At 48.0% G+C, this 25,203-nt stretch overlaps 1 protein-coding gene across 1 annotated transcript in view; it reads left to right on the top strand.

Annotated features, from left to right (window-relative positions):
- ITGA9 (integrin subunit alpha 9) overlaps nucleotides 1-25,203 on the top strand; it is a gene marked incomplete at its 5' end in the record, with an annotated part of 332,275 nt that overhangs the window by 243,271 nt on the left and 63,801 nt on the right. Inside the window, 4 exons of the mRNA XM_080801218.1 lie at nucleotides 4,179-4,265; nucleotides 8,633-8,712; nucleotides 15,799-15,888; nucleotides 17,996-18,104. Of these exons, the coding sequence (XP_080657344.1) occupies nucleotides 4,179-4,265; nucleotides 8,633-8,712; nucleotides 15,799-15,888; nucleotides 17,996-18,104 (366 nt within the window). The remainder of the gene's footprint in view (nucleotides 1-4,178; nucleotides 4,266-8,632; nucleotides 8,713-15,798; nucleotides 15,889-17,995; nucleotides 18,105-25,203) is intronic.

Here is a 25,203-nt window from a genome sequence, read left to right as displayed (position 1 = left end):
CTGATAGCATTTTATGGTATTGGAGTGCCTTGTTAGCCAAGGAAAAGCAGGACCGGGAAAAAGGCCAGTTCTATGAATCTTCTTAGAGTATGATCCAAAATTTCATAGTAAAAAGAAAAAAAAATTTTTTTTAGGATTTGATTGGGACTTTACTTGAACAATGAAACTAAAAATTATGGAAATAAGGTTACATTATTCTACATTTAACAGCTCTTGTAACATTGGAATTATAATGTCAAGGACATCTTAGACCCAAGGCAAAAGCTTATTTGCTTCATTAGCATCTTTATTTTTTTTTTAAGATTTTATTTCTTTATTTGTCAGAGAGAGAGAGAGAGAGCGCACAAGCAGGCAGAGCTACAGGCAGAGGCAGAGGGAGAAGCAGGCTCCCCTCTGAGCAGGGAGCCCAACACCGGGCTCCAGCCCGATCCCAGGGCTCTGGGATCCTGACCTGAGCCAAAAGCAGATAATAACCAACTAAGCCATTCAGGCGCCCACAAGAGGTCATTTTTATAATGGCATACTTTTCCAAGGGCTTCTCTTGATCTTTTTTATTTAAATCCTTATCTTTGGAAGCATCTTAAAGTGTTATCATCCAGGGGTGTTTATCAGTTAACTGATCTAACTCAGCCAGATCCAGATTTGTCAGTTGCGTTCTGTGGCTTGAGCAGTTTTCCATCATCACTTTCATTGATTTCATGAAAGTCTGCTGCTTTTGCAGCAAGGACTTAATTTCCCTCTGTAGTAGATTTGTGCCATATTGGAATGGGGTAATCAGATGTCTGCACTGTCTGGTGATCAGGGACAATTGTTGCTCCCTGGTCCGTGTTCCCTCCATGCTGAGAGTCTATCAGCATGTCTTGCAACAATGATACAGTTGTGTTCTCTAACCTAAAGTCAGGGTAAACAACGAGTGGTACATGGAAAAGGCAGAGCCAAGGAGATGCCTGATGTCGGGAACCTCTCCCACATACTTCCCGGTGGGCACCACGTGTCTGGCAGAAGTAATAAGCAACCCCCAATAGATCACAATTTTGAAGCCTCTCTGTGCCTACAGGGTTGCCTGCCTGGCTCCTGCCAAGGGTGTGAATGTCTCCATAATGAGCCTGGTTTTTAGTTATGCCCTAGACCTGATGTGAAACCAGAACAAAGAGGATGTTGATGCTGCTTGGGGTAAATTGCTCCCCCGATGGGCACGGTTACCCAGACTTCATAAACTACAGTTAGATGAGCTTTCTCTCATTTAGTAGAAATTTAAAAAATTTTATTGGCATATGCATGTTCCCCTTTCATTGTCTTTCCTCACCTGGGAGCAAATGCCCCATCCTTCCCAGCGGCTCCCAGCGCCTGGAGCCTCAGCTATAAAGAGCATTGTGTGAGGTCAGGTTCACCAGAAGCAGAACCTGAGATGGGGATTTCTGTGCAAGCAGTTTATTAGAGAAATGATCTGGGGAAAAAAGGGGAGTGAAGGGAGCAAAAGGGACCAGAGGAAGGAACCCGACAGTTGTCCTGTCAGCTGGAGGCTGCTTTAGCCTCATCCCACGGGGGCTCCAGAACCTAATCCACACAGCAGAGCCCGTCTCACCTGGAGGCAAAGGGATGTCAATCCGAGGCTGCCAAATGCTTGTAGGGGAGGGTGTTGTAAACCCCCCTCCCCTAGGCAAAGAGGCTTCCATTCAGCTGGGGGCTATTGAACCCATGCAGTAAAGGGGTTCTAGGACAAGCACAGAACCATCCACTCATAGTGTTTGCTTCCCTCACAGCTGTAGTAGGAGAGCGGAGTATAGAAATAAATAACCCCAGGAGGGCCATGTTGGTGCTGACAGGCGGCAGAAGGGTGATGCATGAGCTCCTTTCCTATAGCACCACCGGCTGCGCGTGAGTCATGATCGTCAACCCAGCGCTCTCCAGCCTAGAGAGGTCTCTGGTTTTTGCTCTCTCTGCCTTCCCCCACCAAGGTCCAACCAGAATTCTGCAATCTCTAGCAGACTGAGTAGGGTGGCAGAGAGACTTGGAATAAAGCAATAAATCCTGGCTTACACATTATTTTCTAGCATTTTCGGAATTAACCAAAAGAATGGACTTCAGCAGTTCTGGAATAATCAACTGCAGTCTGAAGCCAAAGCCAAGTACACTGAGGTCCTCTCAGATTCCAAAGCAAAGTTTTGAAGTCGCAGTCATTCCTTCACACCCACACAAAACCTAAAAAAAGGTCTTCAAGGCAATAAATCTTTACTTCACAAACAGGTAGACCTTTGACTTGAATGGAAAACCTGTCTTCTGGTTTGCAAGGGATTTCCAGCGAGGCATGGAACTTCACGAAGGGAGTTTAGAACTGGGTTGAGGACTCATGTAATTTATATATATGCTGGGATGCTCTTGAGAGTAATTGAACCCCATGATGGATGTGAACAGGAACCATACTGGGAACACTGAGAGCCAATGTCACCTAGGCTTGGGCTCGATGCCTCTGATGCCCACAGGCTGACTAGCTAGGATTTAAAGGAGCTTCTCCTTGGGCCAGTTGTAGGCATTGCTTCTGTAAGGAGGAGTAGGAAGAAGGAGATGGGAACAAATCCCACACAAATGAATCATTAGGACCAGTCTTTGGGAAATGCAGGTCCTGAGACAGCATTTGAGAATTTATCCTCTGGTTTCCTTATTGAAATTGCAGAAGCATATCCTCTAAGTTCCAAGAGCAGCCCCTCCCACTTCCATGTAAATATGTCTGTCTGCTGGGAGGTCTCTTCTTTCTAAGCTGTGAGCTCTTCAAGGACAGGAACTAACATCTTTCAAACCTGTGTCCTCACTGATGATGGTAGGTGATATGCTGACTCGGTCACCCTGTAGAAGCTCAGGGTCCATTCTGAATCCTGTGCTGCTTCCACACTATGTCTGTGAACTTGGCATCCATGAGCATTTGGGGCCAAGGTGCATGAAGTAAGTCTTGGAAGGAGGACTGAGGAAGAGCGTTCCTGCTAGTAGAAACAGCTTACAAAGAGGTACAGAAACGAAGCCAGGTAAAGGGTGTTTGTAGACTGGAAACAGAAAAGAAGGAGAAGAGAATGTAGATGCTCTTTCTCTCTAGAAAATTAGAGTCATGGAATAGGGAGGGAGACAGGCTTTAGAGTCCCCCAGGAATGACCTTAGGGGAGGCACACAACCTTATCGAACTTTGGCATCCTGGCTTCTAGACTCAGCAAGTGCTAGGTCTGTGGCATCTCCTCCAAAAGCCGCGACATACTGTGTCCCCTTGGAAGTCTTGATGGGGCTTCAATAACTTGGAACCTGTGGGTTAAGAAGAGCTTTCTGGGGACACCTGGGTGGCTCAGTTGGTTGGACGACTGCCTTCGGCTCAGGTCATGATCCTGGAGTCCTGGGATCGAGTCCCGCATCAGGCTCCCAGCTCCATAGGAAGTCTGCTTCTCCCTCTGACCTTCTCCTCGCTCATGCTCTCTCTCATTGCCTCTCTCTCAAATAAATAAATAAAATATTAAAAAAAAAAAAAAAGAAGAAGAAGAGCTTTCTGGCCTCCTTTGACCTTGGTTGTAGACCATATGTTCAGGTAGGAAGACAGCAGTTCCCCATGCCCCCCATCCTGGTTTCTTGTGCCGCTCTGTATAGAGTCCAGCCTTGGTGGGCTACGCTAGGAGACCTCTCCTTGCCCCTGTACCTGGGCAAGGGGTACCAGCTCAGCCCTTACCACCCCAGGCTGCAGAAAAAATCCCTGTATTTTCCTTGGTGTGATTTTCTTAGAGTTTATCTTTCCTAAACTAGCAAGGTCTTGAAAGGCAGGATTAGAATGTGGACTTAGGAGAAAGTGTCCAGGAAGACGGCGTGGTTGTCTTTGACCCAAAACTTTGGAGGCATCCGGCTCACACGCAGCCTGGCCCAGTTCACCAGGAGAGCACCAGGGTTCAGAGCTGAAACATTAGTTAAGAATGTTCTGGATGCCTGCCTTCCCACCGAGCCCATGGGAAGGGTGGGCTGCCAGAGGAGGACTGAGAACTTGTCCTGGTCGCAGGCTTCCCTCCCACCCAAGCCAGCAGCGATGTTGCCTGGGAACCTCCCCAAAGAAGGACCACGTCTGCTCAAGTCTCAGTTTGCCTCATGGAGGCCGCTTACACACATTGGTCTCCAGGCCGCCAGCCCATCCATTGGTGTTTTTTCTCTTTCAGGAGGAAATGGGCATTTCCTGTGAGCTGCTTGAATCAGACTTCCTCAAATGCAGCGTGGGATTTCCTTTCATGAGGTCAAAATCAAAGGTAAGGGGAAGAGACGAGGCTCTTACTTCGCAGCAGGGCCCCAGCCCTTCCCACCAGCCACCTGCCCTGTCAGCTGTACCCCACCCCCTAGGCTTCCTCTCTTCCCCCCCATCCCCACCCCCGCCTCTGCCATGGCACTGCCCAGCTCCTGTAGCGGTGGGGCTGGGGTTTTGATCTTCTACTCCACAGGGGCCCTTCCCACATGCTCTTCCTCTCTGATCTACATGACATACCCCAAATGTGAGAGACATGCCATGGCCTTGGTACTTCAGCAAGCACCATCTGGTTGGCCTTCCTAAAAGTCTTTCTCTGGGACTTTCCATGCCACTGTGAGTGTGACAACATAGGAGAAATGTGGTCTGGGCTAGTGACCTACAGTTCTGACTGTCACTCCCCTGGACACTCACAGTTTTCTGAAGAGACCTCTTAAAATTCTTAAAACATAAATAATGGTATTGCACTTCTTTTTCTTTTTCTCAAGTAAAAGAAGTTAGACTCACTTTGGTATTTATACGGAGCCAAATTTTCTAAGCTCAAATAATAATATGGTCCAGCATACTCAAACATTCATGGAACATTCTGGTATGTGCCAGTATTATAAGGATATGCAAAGATACATAGAAGATGTGATTGTTGGAAGCAAAACGAGAATCTAAAAGATCAGGTCTGCCTTTGAAATGAAAGCTATTTTTCTTGCTATTATTTGAAGGAAATTTCATATTCCTTTGTCTAACTTTTTCCCCCTTAAAAAAAAAAATGAAAGTTTAATCCTCCTCTCCTGCCTACGTCACAGAATCAACTTGTTTTACTCTCCAAGGCATTTTGGTCCCAGTACCTTTTGGCTGTTTTGTAAGCCAGTTGCGAGAATGTTCAAGGGAGAAAGATTTGCTGATTTCCTAGCAAATCACTCGAACCCCTCAGCCCCATTGAAGACACCTGCTCCAAATGACAATGGCTCTTACATCTATTATTCCAAAGCCTTTTAGGAACCCTGCAATGTCCCTGAACCCTGGACATTATTGCCTGTAGAAATGTTACATGGCGCTTCCCTTACACGTGTTTAAATGAAATCTTTTCAGCAACCAAAAATTGACTTAACTGAAAAACGTTAACAGTTGCCATTTCATTGGTAAAATCCAGCCAACATCCCAAATCAAACCTAAGGTGGGGCATGCTAGTTTTAGCTTAAAGGTTATTTTAAAAGGAAAACTTTATCACTTTGATGTATGGATCCAGGATCACTTACCATTAAGGGAGGGTAGTCATAAAAACGAGTACAGGGAAAACAAAACCATGTTGAATTCTGGAGTATTAAATTTTGTCAAAATTCATTAACTCTCAAAATAGTCATGGAACCGACAGAAGTAGGAACGTTGGAAGGTTGGATTTTTTTCCCAGCTCGGTAATGCCACTACCTTCCTCCCACATACAGAGGCTCAGACTGGAGCAACACGAAAGCTGGAGTTAGGAGGCCTAGGGGTGAGTCCCTGGAGAGAGCCCAACCAGTGACCCAGCAGGGCCAGGGACCATGCCTGTCTGCCCCCTGGCTTGCCCTCCCCTGTGTCTCGGCCCCTGGGGCTCAGTCAGGCTGCAGCCCGCCTGTTAAACCTCATGACTGCACTGTCAGCTTACTCTGGTGGCCATCTGTCTCTGATTGTCATGACCAGCCAGCCCCGTCTCTGGCCTTCCGTTCTCCCAGGCCCCCCTGCTCTGTTTTTGGCTTCTCACCTCACCTGGGTCTTTAGAGTGTTTAATTCAGATCTCCTGCCAGTTCTGACTCTATGCTGGGACAAGACCCTTGACTTTCCCTTCCTTTGTGTCCTCCAGCTCTGGTTCCCATCCTGTCTCCATGTCCCCACCTACGCTGGCAACTGAACAGGCCCCCTGCTACAGAACTTTCTGTCTCGAGAGGGATGTCCACTGCCCACTGTATTTGATGGGTCCGTGTTCATTACTCTCAGGCAGCATTTAGTGCAGTTGAATCCAGGGTTGTGAAGGTAGACCAGTGCCTAGCATTAGTCACTACGGAACCCAAATGCTTTGATATTAAATGATTATAGACTCTCAGAGCTTGATGGAACTCAAGAATCATTTTGTCCATCCTCTAATTTTTATTGAAAGGTAAAGAGAGTGTGTGTCTTGGCCAGGATCACATACTCAGTTTGAGGCCGCAGCTGGATGTGTAACCTCTACCCGGGGGTCCCTCCCACGTCCCCACACATGCCCAACGAGTACATGGCGAAAACCATTTGCTCAGGGCAGCCTTCCCCAAGCCATGGGATACTCACCACGGGGAGTGCCTGAGGTGGTTGTAGACCAAACACGGACGCTGCAAACATGGACATTGCCTCTAACAGTGGGACAGTTATTGCCTATTCGACACTCTTTTTCCCTGATCCCATGCAGGAGAAAGTCTCCCCTAGTGCCAGCCTGTCTTTCACACCTCCCTAGCTCTTGCTAATCTCCCTCTTGCCAAAATAAAGTAGCCCTTAGGCTCAGAGCCCTCAGCAGGCCGCGGAATGCCCCTGTGCTTTGTTTTCATTTATTTTTGTGGCAACCTTCTCCTACTGGTAAGTGATCCTGATTCCCATCTGTGATCATGGTAGAAATTTTCCATCTAAAGTGCAGCCACTCTGGGGGCACCTGGGTGGCTCAGTGGGTTAAGCCTCTGCCTTCGGCTCAGGTCATGATCCCAGGGTCCTAGGATCGAGCCCCGCATCGGGCTCTCTGCTCAGCAGGGAGCCTGCTTCTCCCTTTCTATCTGCCTGCCTCTCTGCCTACTTGTGATTTCTCTCTGTCAAATAAAAAAATAAATAATCTTTAAAAAAAAAAAAAAAAAAAAAAGAACTTGAAAGTTAAAGTGCAGCCACTCTGGAAAACAGCATGGAAGTGCCTCAGAAAGTTGAAAATAGAGCCACCCTACGACCCAGCAATCGCACTACTGGGTATTTACCCGAAAGATACATAGTGATCTGAAGCGGCACAGCATGTGCACCCCAGTATTTATAGCACCGAAGTCCACAATAGCTGAACTATGGAACGAGCCCAGATGCCCATCAACAGGTTAATGGATAAAGAAGATGTAGATATACACAATGGAATACTATGCAGCCATCAAAAAAGTAATCTTGCCATTTGCAGCAATGTGGATGGAAGTAGAGGGCATTATGTTAAGTGAAATAAGTCAATCAGAGAAAGACAATTACAGGATTTCACTCATGTGGAATTTAAGAAACAGAACAGAATCATAGAGAAAAAGAGGAAAAATAAAATAAGACAAAGTCAGAGAGGGAGACAAACCATAAGGGACTCTTTTTTTTTTTTTAAGATTTTATTTATTTATTTGACAGGCAGAGATCACAAATAGGCAGAGAGGCAGGCAGAGAAAGAGGAGGAAGCAGGCTCCCTGTTGAGCAGAGAGCCCGATGCGGGGCTCGATCCCAGAACCCTGGGATCATGACCTGAGCCAAAGGCAGAGGCTTTAACCCACTGAGCCACCCAGGCGCCCCCCATAAGGGACTCTTAACTATAAGAAACAAACTGAGGGTTGGTGGAGGGGAGGTGGGTACGGGGATGGGGTAACTGGATAATGGGCAGCAAGGAGGGCATGTGATGTAACAAGCACTGGGTGTTCTGTGCAACTGGCGAATCACTGAACTCTACCTCTGAAACTCATTATACACTATATGTTAATTAATTGAATTTAAATAAAATAAGACTAAAAAAATAAAGTAGTCTTTAAACAAAAAGAGTGGTAATGAAAGTACACAATAAGGGACTCCTGGGTGGCTCAGTTGGTTAAGTGGCTGCCTTCGGCTCAGGTCATGATCCCAGCGTCCTGGGATTGAGTCCCACATCGGGCTCCTTGCTCCACAGGGAGCCTGCTTCTCCCTCTGCCACTCTGCCTGCCTGTGCTCACTCTCTCTCTCTCTCTGACAAATAAATAAATAAAATTAAAAAAAAAAAAGAAAGTACACAATAAGTGATACGGGTGATATGGTACGCAGGTGTGGCAAACATTGGGAATATGGTGTGGAAATGAAACTTAGAAAGGCCGGGTTAATAAAAAATAAATAAATAAAATAAATAAATAAATGAATAAATTAAAAAGGCCTGGTCTAGGAGACAAACATATCACTTCCTAGAAGACCTCAGTTGCTAAAAAACACCGCGTGCCTCTCACCAGAGCACACTCCAGGCTTGGTTTTATTACTACAGTTGTACCTCTGGCCTGCCAGCCAGAAAGATACGCGTAAAAAAATAAAGCTTGCCATGCAAATGAGCTCCAGAGGTCATAAACTGCAGAGACTGTGGTGTTTCCGTTGGGAATGCTCGCTGAGGCCAGATGTCACTTTCTTTTCCCCTAGTACGAATTCAGCGTGATCTTTGACACAAGCCACCTGTCTGGGGAAGAGGAAGTTCTTAGCTTCATCATTACTGCTCAGAGGTAAGGGGGAGCTTCACTTTTTTTTTCTGAAGATAAAGATTTATGAGAACAGGAAAGGACGTCTGCTGATGCAGCCAGCAGGTAGGACGGAGCTGGGAGGGACTGGGGATCATGTGGTCAGAGGCAATGACTTTTACAGCCGAGGAGAGATAGCCCAGGGGAGGTGAGGATTCTGATCCGAGTTCACGTGGTCAAGTAGTTCACAAACTTCCTCTGTGGGTTGCATTCCAGGATGCAGGGAGGGGGCACAGCAGGCCGGGGAGGGGGAGGGGGCAAGCTTGTTGTCAGAGGCCCCAAGACATGCTCCTCCAGAGAGGGCTTATCCTGGAAGCCTTGTGGGCAGAGAGTCAGGGCAGGGCACCATGCAAGGCGACTTCTGCCCTCAGGAGTGTGCTCCTGCCCCTCTGTCTCCAGTGTGGCCTCGAGCCGCAAGGGGGCTTTGGGGGCTGTCAGCTGTCTCTACAAGCCGCAACCCACCTTGAAGCGCCATTTGGGTAGCACTTGGCTGACATCGGGTTGGAAGGAGAGGTAGGTAGGTGGGTGAAGAGGAAAAAACAAACTTTGATCAGGATATAGGTTGGATACTCAAGGCTACTTTTGTAATTTGGATTTTTATCTGGAGAGGATTTTAAACTTACCAGAACTGTTGCAAAGCATAAGTCAAGGAATTCTCCTGCAGCCCATACTGGCACTTGGCTCCATTTACTTATCATTCTCTACGAATAGTTGTTTTTCTCAACCATCTGAAAGTTGCGGAAGTCATAAGGACTCCAGCGTGCATTTCCTACAAACGAGAGTGTTTTCTTCAATAACCAGTATAGTTAGCAAATGCTGGAGATGTGACACTGGCACAATACTGTCATCTCCTCTACAGTCCATGTCCCAATTGTGCCAATCGTCCCAATGACTTTTCCACCCCTTTGTCACGGGTCCAGAGTCCACTCAAGGATCATGCATTGCATTCAGTTATCGTGTCTTCTCTGTAGTTACTGTAACCTCCAAAGGAAATTTCTTGCCAACAATCCTAAGTCCATCCCAGAGGTGGCCTGGAGATCTGAACCAAACACGCTGAAGGCCAAGGTCAGACAAGGTCCACCAGAAACGATGAGAAAACAAAACGAGGAACTGCATGGCTAGAATAGAGGCCAGGAACCCAGAAGGCCAGACTCTGGGTGGGCAGGCAGTGGAATCAGGCGCCGAAAGTCAACCAGGCAGGGGTGCTCAGTGGAGTCACGAGGTTAAAACAAGGTCCAGACCTAAAGACCTTCAGGATCTGGGGTACAGAGTGAAGCCACAGGCTCGGCTTTATAGAGCTAAAGCCCCCCCCCCAACCGCCTGCATGGTCACCCTTGAAATGAGGGTTCTCGACCCCAGCCTTCCTTTGAGGAGGAGAATGCCCTCGGGAGCTGAGAAGTTGCTCCTCATCCCACGTTGTGAATTAGAAGGAATGCCATTTCCCAAACTCTCCAGATGAGCTGCACTGGGGCCAGACCATCGGTGCGATGAGCTGTGCAGAATAGGAGAGGCACCGGCTCAGCTGTGTCTGGCCCCCAGATGGAGCAGGGAGTCATGCTTTAGACCATTCTGCCCACCCCCTGCACAATCAGCAGGTGGGGGCCATGGGGAAAGGAGCAGGCCGGGGCTCAGAGGGATCGTGGATGGACGAGAGTGAGTCTGGCATCCCAAACCATCTGAAGAAGGCTTCAGTCTAGAGATGGAAGCAGACACCCAGCTTCCTACAGGGAAGGAGAGACAACCTAGCCCAGGGCAGGCCTGCTTCACTCCTTCAGTCTGCAAACGCCTGAGCCCTTCCCACAAGCCAGGCACTGTGTCAGACATTGGCAAAGTCCCTACTGTTTGGGAGCGAGTGTGCTGGGGGCAGGGGGATAGAAAATGAGCCAATGAAGATAGAACCTTAGCGGGAGCCAGGAGCGTGCAGATTCATCTGGCAATCACAAAGAATCTTCTTTGTGTCCTGTACTCTCTTTAAGCCCACTTGGTGGGGTTAGTCTTTTCCCTGTCTTACGGGGAGGGAGGGGATGGTGAAGGCTTTCTCCCCTTGGCGAGAGCGAGCTACAGAAGGGAAGCCTGCTTCGCTCTCAGGAACAGTCTTGCTTTCCTCCAGTGGTGCTCTGCTGCCCCCTCCCCTTCCCCTGGAGAGTCCCGAGACCCCCCAGGCTCACAGCAAGGCATGTGGGAGGTGTGAGTGGAATAGAAACAGGTAGGAGCACTCCCTGGGCCACTTGGGTATTCCAAGCTAATTCTCGCCTTTGGACAGCCAGCCCTCAGCTGGGGGGTTCTCTCACCTGTGAGTCCCTCAGTCTGCCCTCCAACCTCAGCCTCTCACCAGCCAGACACCCCTTCAGCTTCTGCTGCTGAGACCGTGCCCTCAGGGACAGGACCAAAGGTGCCCTCACCCTGGCTTTCACATGTAGGTCCCACCCGGTAGCCTCTGCCCTGGCGGTCTCTGGAAATGCCGGATTCTTGCATGGCCCCTTCTCTCCCACTGTGCCAGGAGAGAGGAACCTAGCAGCCTTCCCCTACATTCCCTGGGCAGCCCCCACCCCACCCCACCATGCTGAGCAAGGTGCCCTGAAGTGTGCCTTAAAGGGCGGACACGCTCCCCCATGCACCCCCCCCCCAGCACTTCTCGCTCTCAAAGCTGCTTCTCCAGAAATCCTCCTCTCTCGACTCCAATACATCCTTGATACGACACCTCAGATTTTTGCCCCAAGCCATAGTAAATCCTGCTCCGGTGCTGTCCTCTGGATCTGGCCTCCCTTACACCTCAGCCAGAACGTGGACCTGAACGTATATACTTCGTACTCACCCCCTGAGAGTGATGCTTGAATTTTCACAAAAACACCAATTCCCCAGAATCTTGGACTGAGACTCTTCCCAAGCCCTGCATCTTTCAATTTTCTGCTGTCCGTTCTGGCCCCTCACTAACGGCTTTGCCCTCAGGTACCCCCTCTCTGCTGGACGTCGGGGACGCTCAGGTCAGTCCCCAACAAGTATAACAGGACAGTGGCCAGCAGCCGCATCTGTGGGAGGCGGACACAAAGCAGCTCTGATTTCTTCTCCCACTGCTTTTTAGTTTTGTTTTCATTTGAGGCCTTCCTCAGTCTCAACGTTATTTAAAGCTCACAAAATCAAGATTCCCTTTCCCTTGGGAATGACTGTGATGCTGGAAGCATACATTACCAGAGCCCCTCAGTCCACAACCACAATCACATATTTTGGCTTCAGTGTTGTTTTCTGTATTTTTCTTTCTTTCCCTTTTTTTTTTTTTTGTTTTAGCATTATCACAAATATTTTGGAGAATGTTCTGTCTCCTAAAAATAAGAGCACAGCACGTCACAGTGTGCGTTGGCCTTCTTTACCCTGTGTGGTTGCGTCCAACTTCCACTCCAGAGGTGATGGCTTTGTGGCCTTTAGTTCGGCCCTGGCTGGACTTCTGAACATGCATTAAGCATATGTAAAAAGTCAGGGTAAATAGCAACAGCCGTGACTTCAAGTACAGCCCAGCAAGCCCAGAAATCCTGCACGGCCTTCTAGCGGGGCAAGGGTGGCCCACTGTGGAGTGCTAGCATTTCATCACAGATCACATTTGGCTGGGCTTGCAAGCTTTGAAATCATGTGAGGCTTGGTTATTTCTTATTCAGCCTGTTTCACGATCCCATAATTCACATTCACATAAAACATGACTGTGATCTAATAGAAATTACGTACAAAGCGTAGGGAAGGTGGACTTGGTTCCCATTGCCAGAATCCGGAAGGGCCTCCCTGGGGAGATGGCATCTAAACAGAGGAGTCTGTTTTCAGGCTGAAGACACAGAGGCACAGTGCCGAGTATGTGACAGCCAGATGGGTGGTGGGAGCTGGGGACTCGTGAGCCATCTCAGGGGCAAGCAGACAGGGCAGCGGGAGATGCAACAACAGAGGAGATTGGGCTGGGCCACAGAAAGCCCACGTGGCCTCAGAGAGTTTGCGCTACGTTCCAGAGGCAGAAAGTCTTCAAAGAGGGAACTGAGGCATGCAACAGTTGGTCCACAGAGTTTATAGAATTTCAGAAAGGGAGGCCCATGGCCAATCAAACCTGGAAATTCCTAATTCTCCTGCTGTTTCTTGGACCCACTGAAAACTCCTGGTGGTTGGACAAATCCATTAGTGGTTCCTGTCCACCTGGTATTCCTGGGAAGGAACACCGGGGCAGGAAATAAATGACATGAAAGGGACTTCCTTGTCAAAGAGCGGAAACTGCGCCTGCCTCCCAACCCCACCCAGGGCTAATCAGTGGTGCCAGAGAAGGGGGGGGGGGGCAACACCATCACAGTGGGAGCACTATCTGTTAGAATCACCCATCCTTAGATGCCAGCGGTGCCCATGGGAGTCATCGGGGGGGCTTTAAACACCACCGACCCCTGGTCCATCCCTCAGAGGTTCAGATCTATAGGTCTGGGCTGAGACTTCAGCGTTGGGACTGTGAAATCATCTCATCGGGTGATTCTAATAAGCAGCCAAGGCTGAGACACCATCTGGAGCCCCTGGCTCTATATGGGCCACGTTTCCACTCAGCAGACTTCTACGAAGCATGTGCAATTTATCAGATGCAATGCTGGGCACTAAGAAAACGCTAATCGCTTCCTAAAATCAAGAACATCCCCTCATGGGCACGAAGAGTGAGTGCTCCATTGCATCAGGGCACGCCTAGTATTGGCAGCTGAAATAATCAGCAGAATCTTCTAACATTGGAATCACTGACGGCAAAGAAGCTGTATTATATGTTAAACATGCCACAGAATATTGCAGGCACTCATTTCTTCCCAGATGTTGGTGAGAACAGTCTTACCACCCCAGAGGGCGGGTTCCAGCACTTGACTCCCTGCTCGGCAGAAAGATCCTTAAAGCCCCTTATCTTGAAAGCCACCGTTAAAATATCAATCGTTCTGTCCTCCCCGTCACCACCCTTTGAAGCTCTCCTGTAAAGTTGAGCCTAAACAGTCCTCCAGAGCTCTCTCAGCAGCCTGGCTTTGCAGACCTTGGGAAGGCATCCCAAGTCACGAGCTAGTGGAGTGGCTGCAAGCCTTTTGATGTTTGGCCTCTGTATCTCAACGTTTCAGCTCCAGTCAGTCTGGAGCAGTCCCCCAATGACAGATGAGACTGTCGGGCCCGAGCTGCCAGCAGCCACAGGTGGCTGGACAAATGGCAGGGCAAGGGGTGGCGCGTCCATCAGGAACCCATTACTGGCAGGATGCGGGGTGGGGGGTAGTTTGGGTTGCAGGCCAGGGCGCTACCGGTCCCAGTCCCGTCCATTCCATGTCACCTCTGATCTGCCTCTGGCGGTGACTCTAAGGCTTTTATTACCCCCCTGGGAAAGGAAGGGCAAGGGAATCAGGCCAGGTGGGCACCTGATCCTGCTGCTTCTGCACACTGCCCTCTGAGGGATGGATGTCACCCCATCAGCAGAAGACAGATGAGGAGTCAGGGGTCAGAGTCACAGTCTCCCATTGTTTCAGAACAATAGGAGAAAGAAGAAGAGGGGATGTGAGCTTCTGTTTAAGTATTGTTGCATTTAGCACTTGCTGGTGGGAGAGGAAGGCAGTGGGGGCAGTGGGGGAGGGCGGGGAGCGGGCAGGAACTCTGCAAGGGGTCAGGGAATGTGGCGGGGGGAGTGGGCCAGTGAACTGTGCCCAAACCTCAGTGGGTCTTGGGGTCCCTACATTCCACCCCTGGAGGATGCACTTGGCTTCCAGCTGGGATCCCACAGACGTGCCATGTGGTAGAACCAGCTAGAAGTGCTGCCCCGGCAGCTTGCACTGCTGCCTGGAAACGGCCCTGCCTGTTTCCAAGGTGGTACTTCCACAGAATTAATAATCACAATCATCTTGGAAATGTAAGAAAATGGTGAAGAAAGCTAGGTCTTCTCTCCTCCCTTTACTCCGCTTCTTCCTCTCCCCTCCCCCACTCCCTACCCGCAACCTTCCAAATCTGCTATCGGAGCCCTAGTTTGGGAGTCTGGCTGACCTGGTTTGCTGTGGATCCTTGGGCAAGTTCCCTAATCTCTCTGAGCTGCTCCTTACCTGTCAGAGGCAGGCAGTCCCCCACCTTTCTAGGGTTCCTTGGAGGACCCGGTGAGATCATGCTGTGCAGTATGCCTGGCACAAAGCAGCCACCCAACAGTGTCAGCTTCCTTGCACTGCCCTTTCCAGAAAGACCACAACAGTCCCCATTCCCTGCTTTCTCACTCCAAGGGGGATGCCCGTCGTGGACGGACATGCTGCAGCCAGAAGTCTATAGGGGAGCTCCCGTGGTCTTTATCATGATGGGGCTGGCCAGGGCTTCTCTCCCAGGCTTGGCCGGCTGTCCAAGGAGGGCGGGTGATGCCTCTATGTAGGAAATGGCAGCTCAAGTCCAGCAAACCCCTTCCCAGCTGCTGTGCCCTGACCTTGCCGGTCTGTTCTTCATGGAACAAGCACTTCTAGAAGTGACACATGCTGTCGGTGCCCAGCCATAACCATTCAGCGCTCACCTTTCCTTGCACCCACCGGACAGCTTCTGGCTCCCAGCACCACTCTGCCAAGGCTTTCTTGGGCCACAGCCCACTCACTCGGGTGCATAGCACAGGTGCCTGCAAATTCCTGTTCCCTGCCCCCCACCCCATCCCTGCAGCAGATCTCAGGATTCATGGATAAAGCTCCACCTCCTGTGGGAAGACCGAGGTGTGTGTTCCATGCTGCCTCCCAGATGTCCCCAGCCAGTCCAAACCCAGTTCCCCACAGCGCTGACCTGGATCACCCGCCTTTTCTGCGTTCGTTCCCTTCCCTGTCTCTTCTCCACTCCCTGCTGCTGTCTCCTGGGGTCACCGCCCCAGCACACTGCTTGTACTCAGATCTTTGGGAAGGGATCACAGCTGAGACGACAGGCCCACCGTGCCTCTGCACCGGGACCAGAAACAGACCCGAGGGGACATCAGGTGCACAGCCAGCCCTTGGAGACTGACAGGTCGAGGTCTAACCCAGAATAACAAAACCTGCTCCCGGGGAGCGAGCACCAACCAGCCCTCATCCCTCTCTTCCCACGCAGTGGCAACGTGGAACGTTCCGAGTCCCTGCATGACAACACCCTCACACTGACAGTGCCGCTGATGCACGAAGTGGACTCGTCCATCACTGGGTGAGCAGCCGGTCCTGGGTCGCCAAAACACCCCAGGGGAGTTGGGGGGTGGGGGAATGCTGTGTTTTTCTTGTATTTGCATGGGTAGCCAGGAGTCTGTGCCCTGCCCGTTCCCCTTCTTCCCAGCCTTGAAATGCAGACAGTTTTAGCTATGGCTCGTGCCCTCCTCCCACCTTGTTTTCCCCTCTTTCCCAGCTACCCACGTACCTGCTGGGTGATGGGAGAGGTTTGATGTCAAGGCTAAGCCCCAGAATGTCTTCGAGCACCCTGTACACCTTTATGTGGCTATTTCTCCAGCACCCACCCCTCCAGAGGGCCAGGATTCATGGGATTCAAATCTCAGCCAATTGCGGCTGGGCCAGAGCTTACTGTAAGCCCTGGTGGCCTTGCAGAAAGGCTCACCATTCTGATTAGAGACACAGCCAGCGCTGGCCTTGCAGGTTCCTGTTAACCCCTTCTGCAGAGCCAGTGGCGGTGGGCAGGGAACAATCACGGTGGGACACAGCATGTTCCTGGTGAAGTCCACAGCCGCTCAGCGCCCCCAGCGTCGGAAGGCGAGGCTCCAGGCTGCAGGGACCCGACACAGCCTGGGCGGTTTTCAGCCGGAGCCCAGGCCTAGAAAAACGAGAACTCGGTTCCTGTTTCTGGCTTCAGAAAACAGAGCACATACCTCTTTGATAGTGGAAAAAGGATTTGCACAATTAGTTCAGATCAAATGAGGACCCATTGAACCCCTGCCCCAAATGCAAGCTGAACTTTCTGGGGGGTTCAGTGTTTCTCATTTTTCACTCTTCGAGTGCTTCCAGGTCCCGGTCTTGGCTAGAGGCAGAAGCGTTAACACACCGCAGAAGGAGCCGTTCTGCAGTAGCTCCCAGGCTGCTGGGCCCCAGAGTGAGCCTCTGGGTGTTCCTGTGCTCTGGGCGTCTTCCCTCATGTCCTTCAGACAGGAGGCATCAGTGGATTATATTTGCAAATTAGCATAGATTTGCCTCTGTTCATGGGTCTATTTTTAGCCATGTGGTTTATTTACTTGTCTCATCAGAGGCACAGTGAGAATGTGGCCTGAACCAAGCCCTGTCCTCAGGGGGCAGGGTAGGGGGGGAGAGAACACACTTGATCCTGTTGTCAGGCCCTAGGAGGCCTCATTGTCGAGGCATTAACAGCCCCCAACTGAAGCCATCCCTTAAACACACGAGTCAACCTCTGATCTTTCCAGTACATAAAATAAGGCTGATTTAAACCAACCAATTCTTGCCATTTGATAACAACTGGGAACTCACTACATTTCTAAAATAATGCATTTAAGTTGAAAGTAGATGAATTGCTGCCATTTCAGACTTGGTACCAAAAATCTTACATGACTGTATCTGGGCAAGGGAACAGCTTCTGGAATCTCATCTAGAATCTATTCTTGGGAATTTCAGTGAGTCCGGGCTTGGTCTCATCTTGGGCTTGTTCGTATAGACAATGTTGAAAGCATCGCTATACACTGAGCTTAAGTTCTTAATCACATCTTAAGCAGCCACTGTTTGAAATGTGAAGGAAAATGCTGTCGTTGAACAGACCCAACTTTTAACACCGAATTTTTAGTGATTTTAGTAGTCTGACAAACTTAAATGTTTTTTAATGAATTTATCACAGGGTGGGGCTTAGGATGCTAAATATATAATTCATTTATATTTATTTCTTAAAAACTTGCCATAATCTTCCTCGGTCCACAAAATCTTTTTCAAATGATAAAACACAACATGTAAAATTCTGTCATCTGGTTTAAAAAAAAACAAACAAACCTGAAATCTAAGCTACCATTGTCTTCCTCCTCATTTTAGAAATGTAATCCCAGTATATACTTGTATATGTGGCTTATTGTTTTGACCTAAGATGAGAAGACATTCCTGGAAACTTCTGCTTAGAAAACACAGCTCTGGCTATGTCCATGTATAGGACAGAGAAGTAACAATTCCAGAAGGGAAGGGTTTGGTGAAGACGGTGGAAGGAACAAGGTTCTGGATTAAATAGAGGCAGATGTTTGGTTCTCAGGACAGCAGTGACCATGGGTTGCCTGACCGAGGTTTAGGATGATGGATTAAATGCTTTCCTCTTGCAGAATCATGTCTCCAACCTCCTTTGTGTACGGCGAGTCTGTGGACGCATCTAACTTCATTCAGCTAGATGACCTGGAGTGTCATTTCCAGCCCCTCAACATCACCCTTCAGGTACGCAACCCAAGAGACCGTCTCTGTCACTGGCAGCAACGGAAGGACCTATGGGGATAGGTCTTCTCCTGAAGGGAAGCTCAAGAGCCAGGCTCTTTCCAGGAGAAACTTGTCCCAGCCTGGTTGGCTGGAGGGTAGTGCATGTGTGTGTATGTGTTTTCTGTAAGCATACAAAATTAATCCCTTCCCTGTCTGTTACTCTGTTGTGTAGACCCCTCTCCTTCTCAGCTCTTAGAAGAAAAACTTCATGATAAACACCTACTTTCCCCAAGAAGGCCTCTGGCCAATGTCCCCACCCTGATGGCCCCAAAGGACCCCTTTCAGTTCTCCATCCTATTCACCTTGTGGGCCGGACAGTCCCAGGCACTTGCTGAGTCCTCTTCCTCCGGGGGCTCTCCATGCTGACTCCGCCTGGACCCCACTCCTCCCATAGATGGACAGGCATTCGGAAGTGCAGTCTCCCAGTAGCCAAGGGGTGTGAGAATACATACGTCCCCCCATGGGAAGCAGCATGCTCCTCCCTCACAGAGCCATGGCTGGCCCTTCGCAGTCACACAGGCATCATTTTCAGCAGGTCCACTCCATGTGGACCATGGACATCACAAAGAACCCTCTTCCTTCTTTGGACCGGGTGGGCAGACATTTTCTGTAAAGGGCCTGTGCGTATTTCAGGCTCGGTGGACCGTATAATGTCTGTAGCAACTATTCAACTGTGCTACGAGAGTGCCAAAGCAGCCAGAGGCAGTGAATAAGCAAAACTGAAGTAATGGGCACTGAATTGGGGATTTTTATATTATCCTCACATGTCATGAAATGTTACCCTAGTTTTGAATATTTCTCCAACTATTTAAAAATGTAAAACCATTCTTAGCTTGCGGACCATGCAAAAAACAAGTGGCAGGCCAGGGGTGGCCTGTTGGCCATAGTTGGCTGAGCCCTGCTATGAAGTAGAACTTCTCAGGCCTGCACTGTTCAACCTGAGCATCTTTGCCTATTAAGCTGGAAGGACCTCAGCCTCATCCAGTCCCTTGTCCTCAGTTGACAAGAACTGGATCCAGGCTCCACTGGTGTAGCCAAGCACACTGCCAGGAGCTGTTGATGACGTGAAGGAGGTGGGCCTCGCTCACCCATGGTGCACCTTGACCTACAGCCAGTGTCTCTCCGTTCCAGCTCCCAGAGCTGTCCCCTGCCTCTTCCCCATTCTTCCCCATGGAGAAGATGGTTTCGTGGTCTGGCATCGACTTTGGCCAGTAATGACTATTTTCTTTCCCCATGGCCACTCCTAGGTGGACCGAGGGGGTGAGACATAATCATGGGGTGTGGGTCCAGAGAAGGAGGCAGCAAAACATTTGTGGGCTCTCACAAACAATGGTCTCCCTCTCTCTAAAGTCTTCTCCTGGGCAAGAGACCTCTGAAATCATGATTGGGGAACACATGTCCCCAGCTCAGAGAGGAAGTGCCTCCTGACCAGCTAAGCCCCTACTGTCACACCCTATGCTCCATTTAGGAAAAGGGGAAGGTAGGGTTAGACCTGCTTTTGAGACCTCACAGTGACTCTGTGAGCAGGACCTCTGTGTTTCTAATCTGCTGCTCAGAAGTAGTTTCTTTTTTCCCCCATTGCTTTTTGCAGGTGGATAGGAAACAGATAACGACCAGATGGAGTGATTTCACTTAAATCATTTTAATTTTAATTACCTACCCACTCTTGGAGTTTTTGAGGTGTGTTACAACAAAAGATACAGTCCAGAAGATGATTCAGAAGGATCCAAAGGACACACACCATGTAATGAAGAGGGTACAGGTGTTAGGACAAGAGTGAGTCTGAGGTATACCAGAGATCAAAAAATCTTATCACCCTCTGGTGATAAGGAAAGGAAAGGGAAGGGAAGGGAAGGCAGGAAAATAAAGGAAAAGAAAGGGAGAGAGGAGGGGAGGAGGGGAGGAGGAAGGAAGGAAGGAGAGAAGGAAGGGAGAAAAGAAAGGAAGATAGATAGATCTTGAGGGCATATGGTTAAGTCGTGTTTCTCTGAAGGCATCTTTACGGGGAACTTAAAGTTTCATATTGAAGCAAAGAGCTTTCTTCCCATCTGACCTGACCTAGGATACAGGCTAGAGAATGCTGCCGGGATGAGTGACAGCCATGCCGCTTAGATAAACCTCTTGATTACCAGTTTGCTTGAGGAAGTACACAGCATTCCGTTGAGGATTACAAGAGTCCACCGGGTCCAAAGATGGATAGCATGTGTCATTGATGGGAAGGAGATCCTCCTGGGTCAGCAAAGCTGACCGTTCCCTTGAGAATCTTCTGGTGATTCATTTTCTGATACAGTTGTCATTATTTTGACTGTCATGCAGAAAGGCCATGGGCCAGGTGGATGGTGATAGTGGGAGAGCGTGGAATCAGGAAGTAGATAAAAACTCTCCTCTTTGGCCTTATTCTGATAGCATCACTCCTGACAAAGAGCACAGGACTTCCCACATACAGTGATTTTTCTGTCTTTTAAAAGCTGTTATTCATGGGGGGAGGAGTCAAGATGGCAGAGAAGTAGCAGGCTGAGACGACATCGGGTAGCAGGAGATCAGCTAGATAGCTTATCTAACCATTGTGAACACCTACAAATCCAACGGGAAATCGAAGAGAAGAAGAGCAACAATTCTAGAAACAGAAAATCGATCACTTTCTGAAAGGTAGGACTTGCGGAGAAGTGAATCCAAAGCGACGGGAAGATAGACCCTGGGGGGAGGGGCCGGCTCCCGGCAAGCGGCGGAGCAACGGAGCACAGAATCGGGACTTTTAAAAGTCTGCTCCACTGGGAGACATCGCTTCAGAGGCTAAACTGGGGGGGAAACCCAGGCGGGGTCAGCATAACCCCAGGTCCCGCGGGGTCACAGAAAGACTGGGGGTGTCTGAGTGCTGCAGAGCTCGCAGGTTTTAGAGCGGGGAAGCCGGCTACAGCGACAAAGCCGAGGAGTGAGCTCTCAGCCCAGGATTACCTTGTGCCAGTCGCAGGCTGGGTGGGCTCGGAGCGCAGCCAGAGGCCACGGAGATGACCGGAAGCGACCGGGCTCTTTTCTCCAGGTTCCAGCAATTGACTGCTTTCTTTAAGGCGCTACCGCAGGCCAGGGAGGTGGGGCGGTTGGGCGCTTTTCTCTGAGGGCGCACTGAGGAGCGGAATCCCAAGCTCTCAGCTCCTCCCGGCCGAGAGATTGGGAGGCCGCCATCTTCATTCCCGTCCTCCAGAACTCTACGGAAAGCGCTCAGGGAACAAAAGCTCCCGAAAGCAAACCCAAGCGGATTACTTAGCCCGGACCCTGGCAAGGGCAGTGCAATTCCGTTTGCGGCAAAGACACTTGAAAATCACTACAACAGGCCCCTCCCCCAGAAGATCAACAAGAAACCCATCTAAAACCAACTTCACTCACCAAGAACAGCGGAATTCCACAGCAGGAGAAAGCAAATCTTATTTGGACAAAATGACAAGGCGGAAAAACTCACCCCAAAAAAAAGAACAAGAGGCCGTACCGAAGGCTGGAGACCTAATCAATACGGACATTGGTAACATGACAGATCTAGAGTTCAGAATGACAATTCTCAAGGTTCTAGCTGGGCTCAAAAAAGGCATAGAAGATATTAGAGAAACCCTCTCCAGAGAGATAAAAGCCCTTTCTGGAGAAATAAAAGAACTAAAATCTAACCAAGTTGAAATCAAAAAAGCTATTAATGAGGTGCAATCAAAAATGGAAGCTCTCACTGCTAGGATAAATGAGGCAGAAGAAAGAATTAGTGACATAGAAGACCAAATGACAGAGAATAGAGAAGCTGAGCAAAAGAGAGACAAACAAATACTGGACCACGAGGAGAGAATTCGAGAGATAAGTGACACCATAAGACGACACAACATTAGAATAATTGGGATTCCAGAAGAAGAAGAAAGAGAGAGGGGAGCAGAAGGTATATTGGAGAGAATTATTGGAGAGAATTTCCCTAATATGGCAAAGGGAACAAACTTCAAAATCCAGGAGATGCTAAGAATGCCCCTCAAAATCAATAAAAATAGGTCCACACCTCGTCACCTGATAGTAAAATTTACAAGTCTTAGCGACAAAGAGAAAATCCTGAAAGCAGCCCGGGAAAAGAAGTCTGTAACATACAAGGGTAAAAACATTAGATTGGCAGCGGACCTATCCACAGAGACCTGGCAGGCCAGAAAGAACTGGCATGAGATATTCAGAGCACTAAACAAGAAAAACATGCAGCCAAGAATACTATATCCAGCTAGGTTATCATTGAAAATAGAAGGAGAGATAAAGAGCTTCCAGGACAAACAAAAGCTGAAAGAATTTGCAAACACCAAACCAGCTCTACAGGAAATATTGAAAGGGGTCCTCTAAGCAAAGAGACACCCTAAAAGTAGTAGATCAGAAAGAAACAGAGACAATATACAGTAATAGTCACCTTACAGGCAATACAATGGCAATAAATTCATATCTCTCAATAGTTACCCTGAATGTTAATGGGCTAAATGCCCCAATCAAAAGACACAGGGTATCAGAATGGATAAAAAAACAAAACCCATCAATATGCTGCCTACAAGAAACTCATTTTAGACCCGAAGACACCTCCAGATTTAAAGTGAGGGGGTGGAAAACAATGTACCATGCTAATGGACATCAGAAGAAAGCTGGGGTGGCAATCCTTATATCAGATCAATTAGATTTTAAGCCAAAGACTATAATAAGAGATGAGGAAGGACACTATATCATCCTCAAAGGGTCTGTCCAACAAGAAGACCTAACAATCTTAAATATCTATGCCCCTAACATGGGAGCAGCCAACTATATAAACCAATTAATAACAAAATCAAAGAAATACATCGACAGTAATACAATAATAGCAGGGGACTTTAACACTCCCCTCACTGAAATGGACAGATCATCCAAGCGAAATATCAACAAGGAAATAAAGGCCTTAAATGACACACTGGACCAGATGGACATCACAGATATATTCAGAACATTCCATCCCAAAGCAACAGAATATACATTCTTCTCCAGTGCGCATGGAACATTCTCCAGAATAGACCACATCCTGGGTCATAAATCAGGTCTCAATCGGTACCAAAAGATTGAGATCATTCCCTGCATATTTTCAGACCACAATGCTCTGAAGCTAGAACTCAATCACAAGAGGAAATTTGGAAAGAACGCAAATACATGGAGACTAAACAGCATCCTTCTAAAAAATGAATGGGTCAACCAGGAAATTAAAGAAGAATTGAAAAAAATCATGGAAACAAATGATAATGAAAACACAACGATTCAAAATCTGTGGGACACAACAAAGGCAGTCCTGAGAGGAAAATATATAGCGGTGCAAGCGTTTCTCAAGAAACAAGAAAGGTCTCAAATACACAACCTAACCCTACACCTAAAGGAGCTAGAGAGAGAACAACAAAGAAAGCCTAAACCCAGCAGGAGAAGAGAAATCATAAAGATCAGAGCAGAAATCAATGAAATAGAAACTAAAAAAAAACAATAGAACAAATCAACAAAACTAGGAGCTGGTTCTTTGAAAGAATTAATAAGATTGACAAACCCCTGGCCAGACTTATCAAAAAGAAAAGAGAAAGGACGCAAAAAAATAAAATCATGAATGGAGGAGGAGAGATCACACCAACACCAAAGAAATACAAACAATTATAAGAACATACTACGAGCAACTCTGCGCCAACAAATTTGACAATCTGGAAGAAATGGATACATTTCTAGAGACATATAAACTACCACAACTGAACCAGGAAGAAATAGATAACCTGAACAGACCCATAACCAGTAAGGAGATTGAAACAGTCATCAAAAATCTCCAAACAAACAAAAGTCCAGACCAGACAGCTTCCCAGGGGAATTCTACAAAACATTTAAAGAAGAATTAATTCCTATTCTCCTGAAACTGTTCCAAAAAATAGAAATGGAAGGAAAATTTCCAAACTCATTTTATGAGGCCAGCATCACCTTGATCCCAAAACCAGACAAGGATCCCATCAAAAAAGAGAATTACAGACCAATATCCTTGATGAACACAGATGCGAAAATTCTCACCAAAATACTGGCCAATAGGATCCAACAGTACATTAAAAGGATTATTCAACACGACCAAGTGGGATTTATTCCAGGGCTGCAAGGTTGGTTCAACATCCGCAAATCCACCAATGTGATACAATACATTAATAAAAGAAAGAATAAGAACCATATGATACTCTCAATAGATGCTGAAAAAGCATTTGACAAAGTGCAGCATTGCTTCCTGATTAAAACTCTTCAAAGTGTAGGGATAGAAGGCACATACCTCAATATTATCAAAGCCATCTATGAAAAACCCACCGCAAATATCATTCTCAATGGAGAAAAACTGAAAGCTTTTCCACTAAGGTCAGGAACACGGCAGGGATGTCCGTTATCACCACTGCTGTTCAACATAGTACTAGAAGTCCTAGCCTCAGCAATCAGACAACAAAAAGAAATTAAAGGCATCCAAATTGGCAAAGAAGAAGTCAAACTATCACTCTTTGCAGATGATATGATACTATATGTGGAAAATCCAAAAGGCTCCACTCCAAAACTGCTAGAACTTATACAGGAATTCAGTAAAGTGTCAGGATATAAAGTCAATGCACAGAAATCAGTCGCATTTCTTTACACTAGCAACAAGACAGAAGAGAGAGAAATTGAGGAGTCAGTCCCATTTACAATCGCACCCAAAACCATAAGATACCTAGGAATAAATCTAACCAAAGAGGCAAAGAATCTATACTCAGAAAACTATAAAGTACTCATGAAAGAAATTGAGGAAGACACAAAGAAATGGAAAAATATTCCATGCTCATGGATTGGAAGAACAAATATTGTGAAAATGTCTATTCTACCTAAAGCAATCTACACATTTAATGCAATCCCTATCAAAATCCCATCCATTTTTTTTTAAGAAATAGAACAAATAATCCTAAAATTTATATGGATCCAGAAAAGACCTCGAATAGCCAAAGGAATTTTGAAAAAGAAAGCCAAAGTCGGTGGCATCACAATTCCAGACTTCAAGCTC

This window comes from Martes martes (assembly GCF_963455335.1).
Source record: "Martes martes genome assembly, chromosome: 1".
In the NCBI taxonomy this organism is placed as follows: domain Eukaryota; kingdom Metazoa; phylum Chordata; class Mammalia; order Carnivora; family Mustelidae; genus Martes; species Martes martes.
The sequence above is the reverse complement of the archived record's forward strand: the minus strand, read 5'-3'. Positions and strand labels throughout refer to the sequence as shown.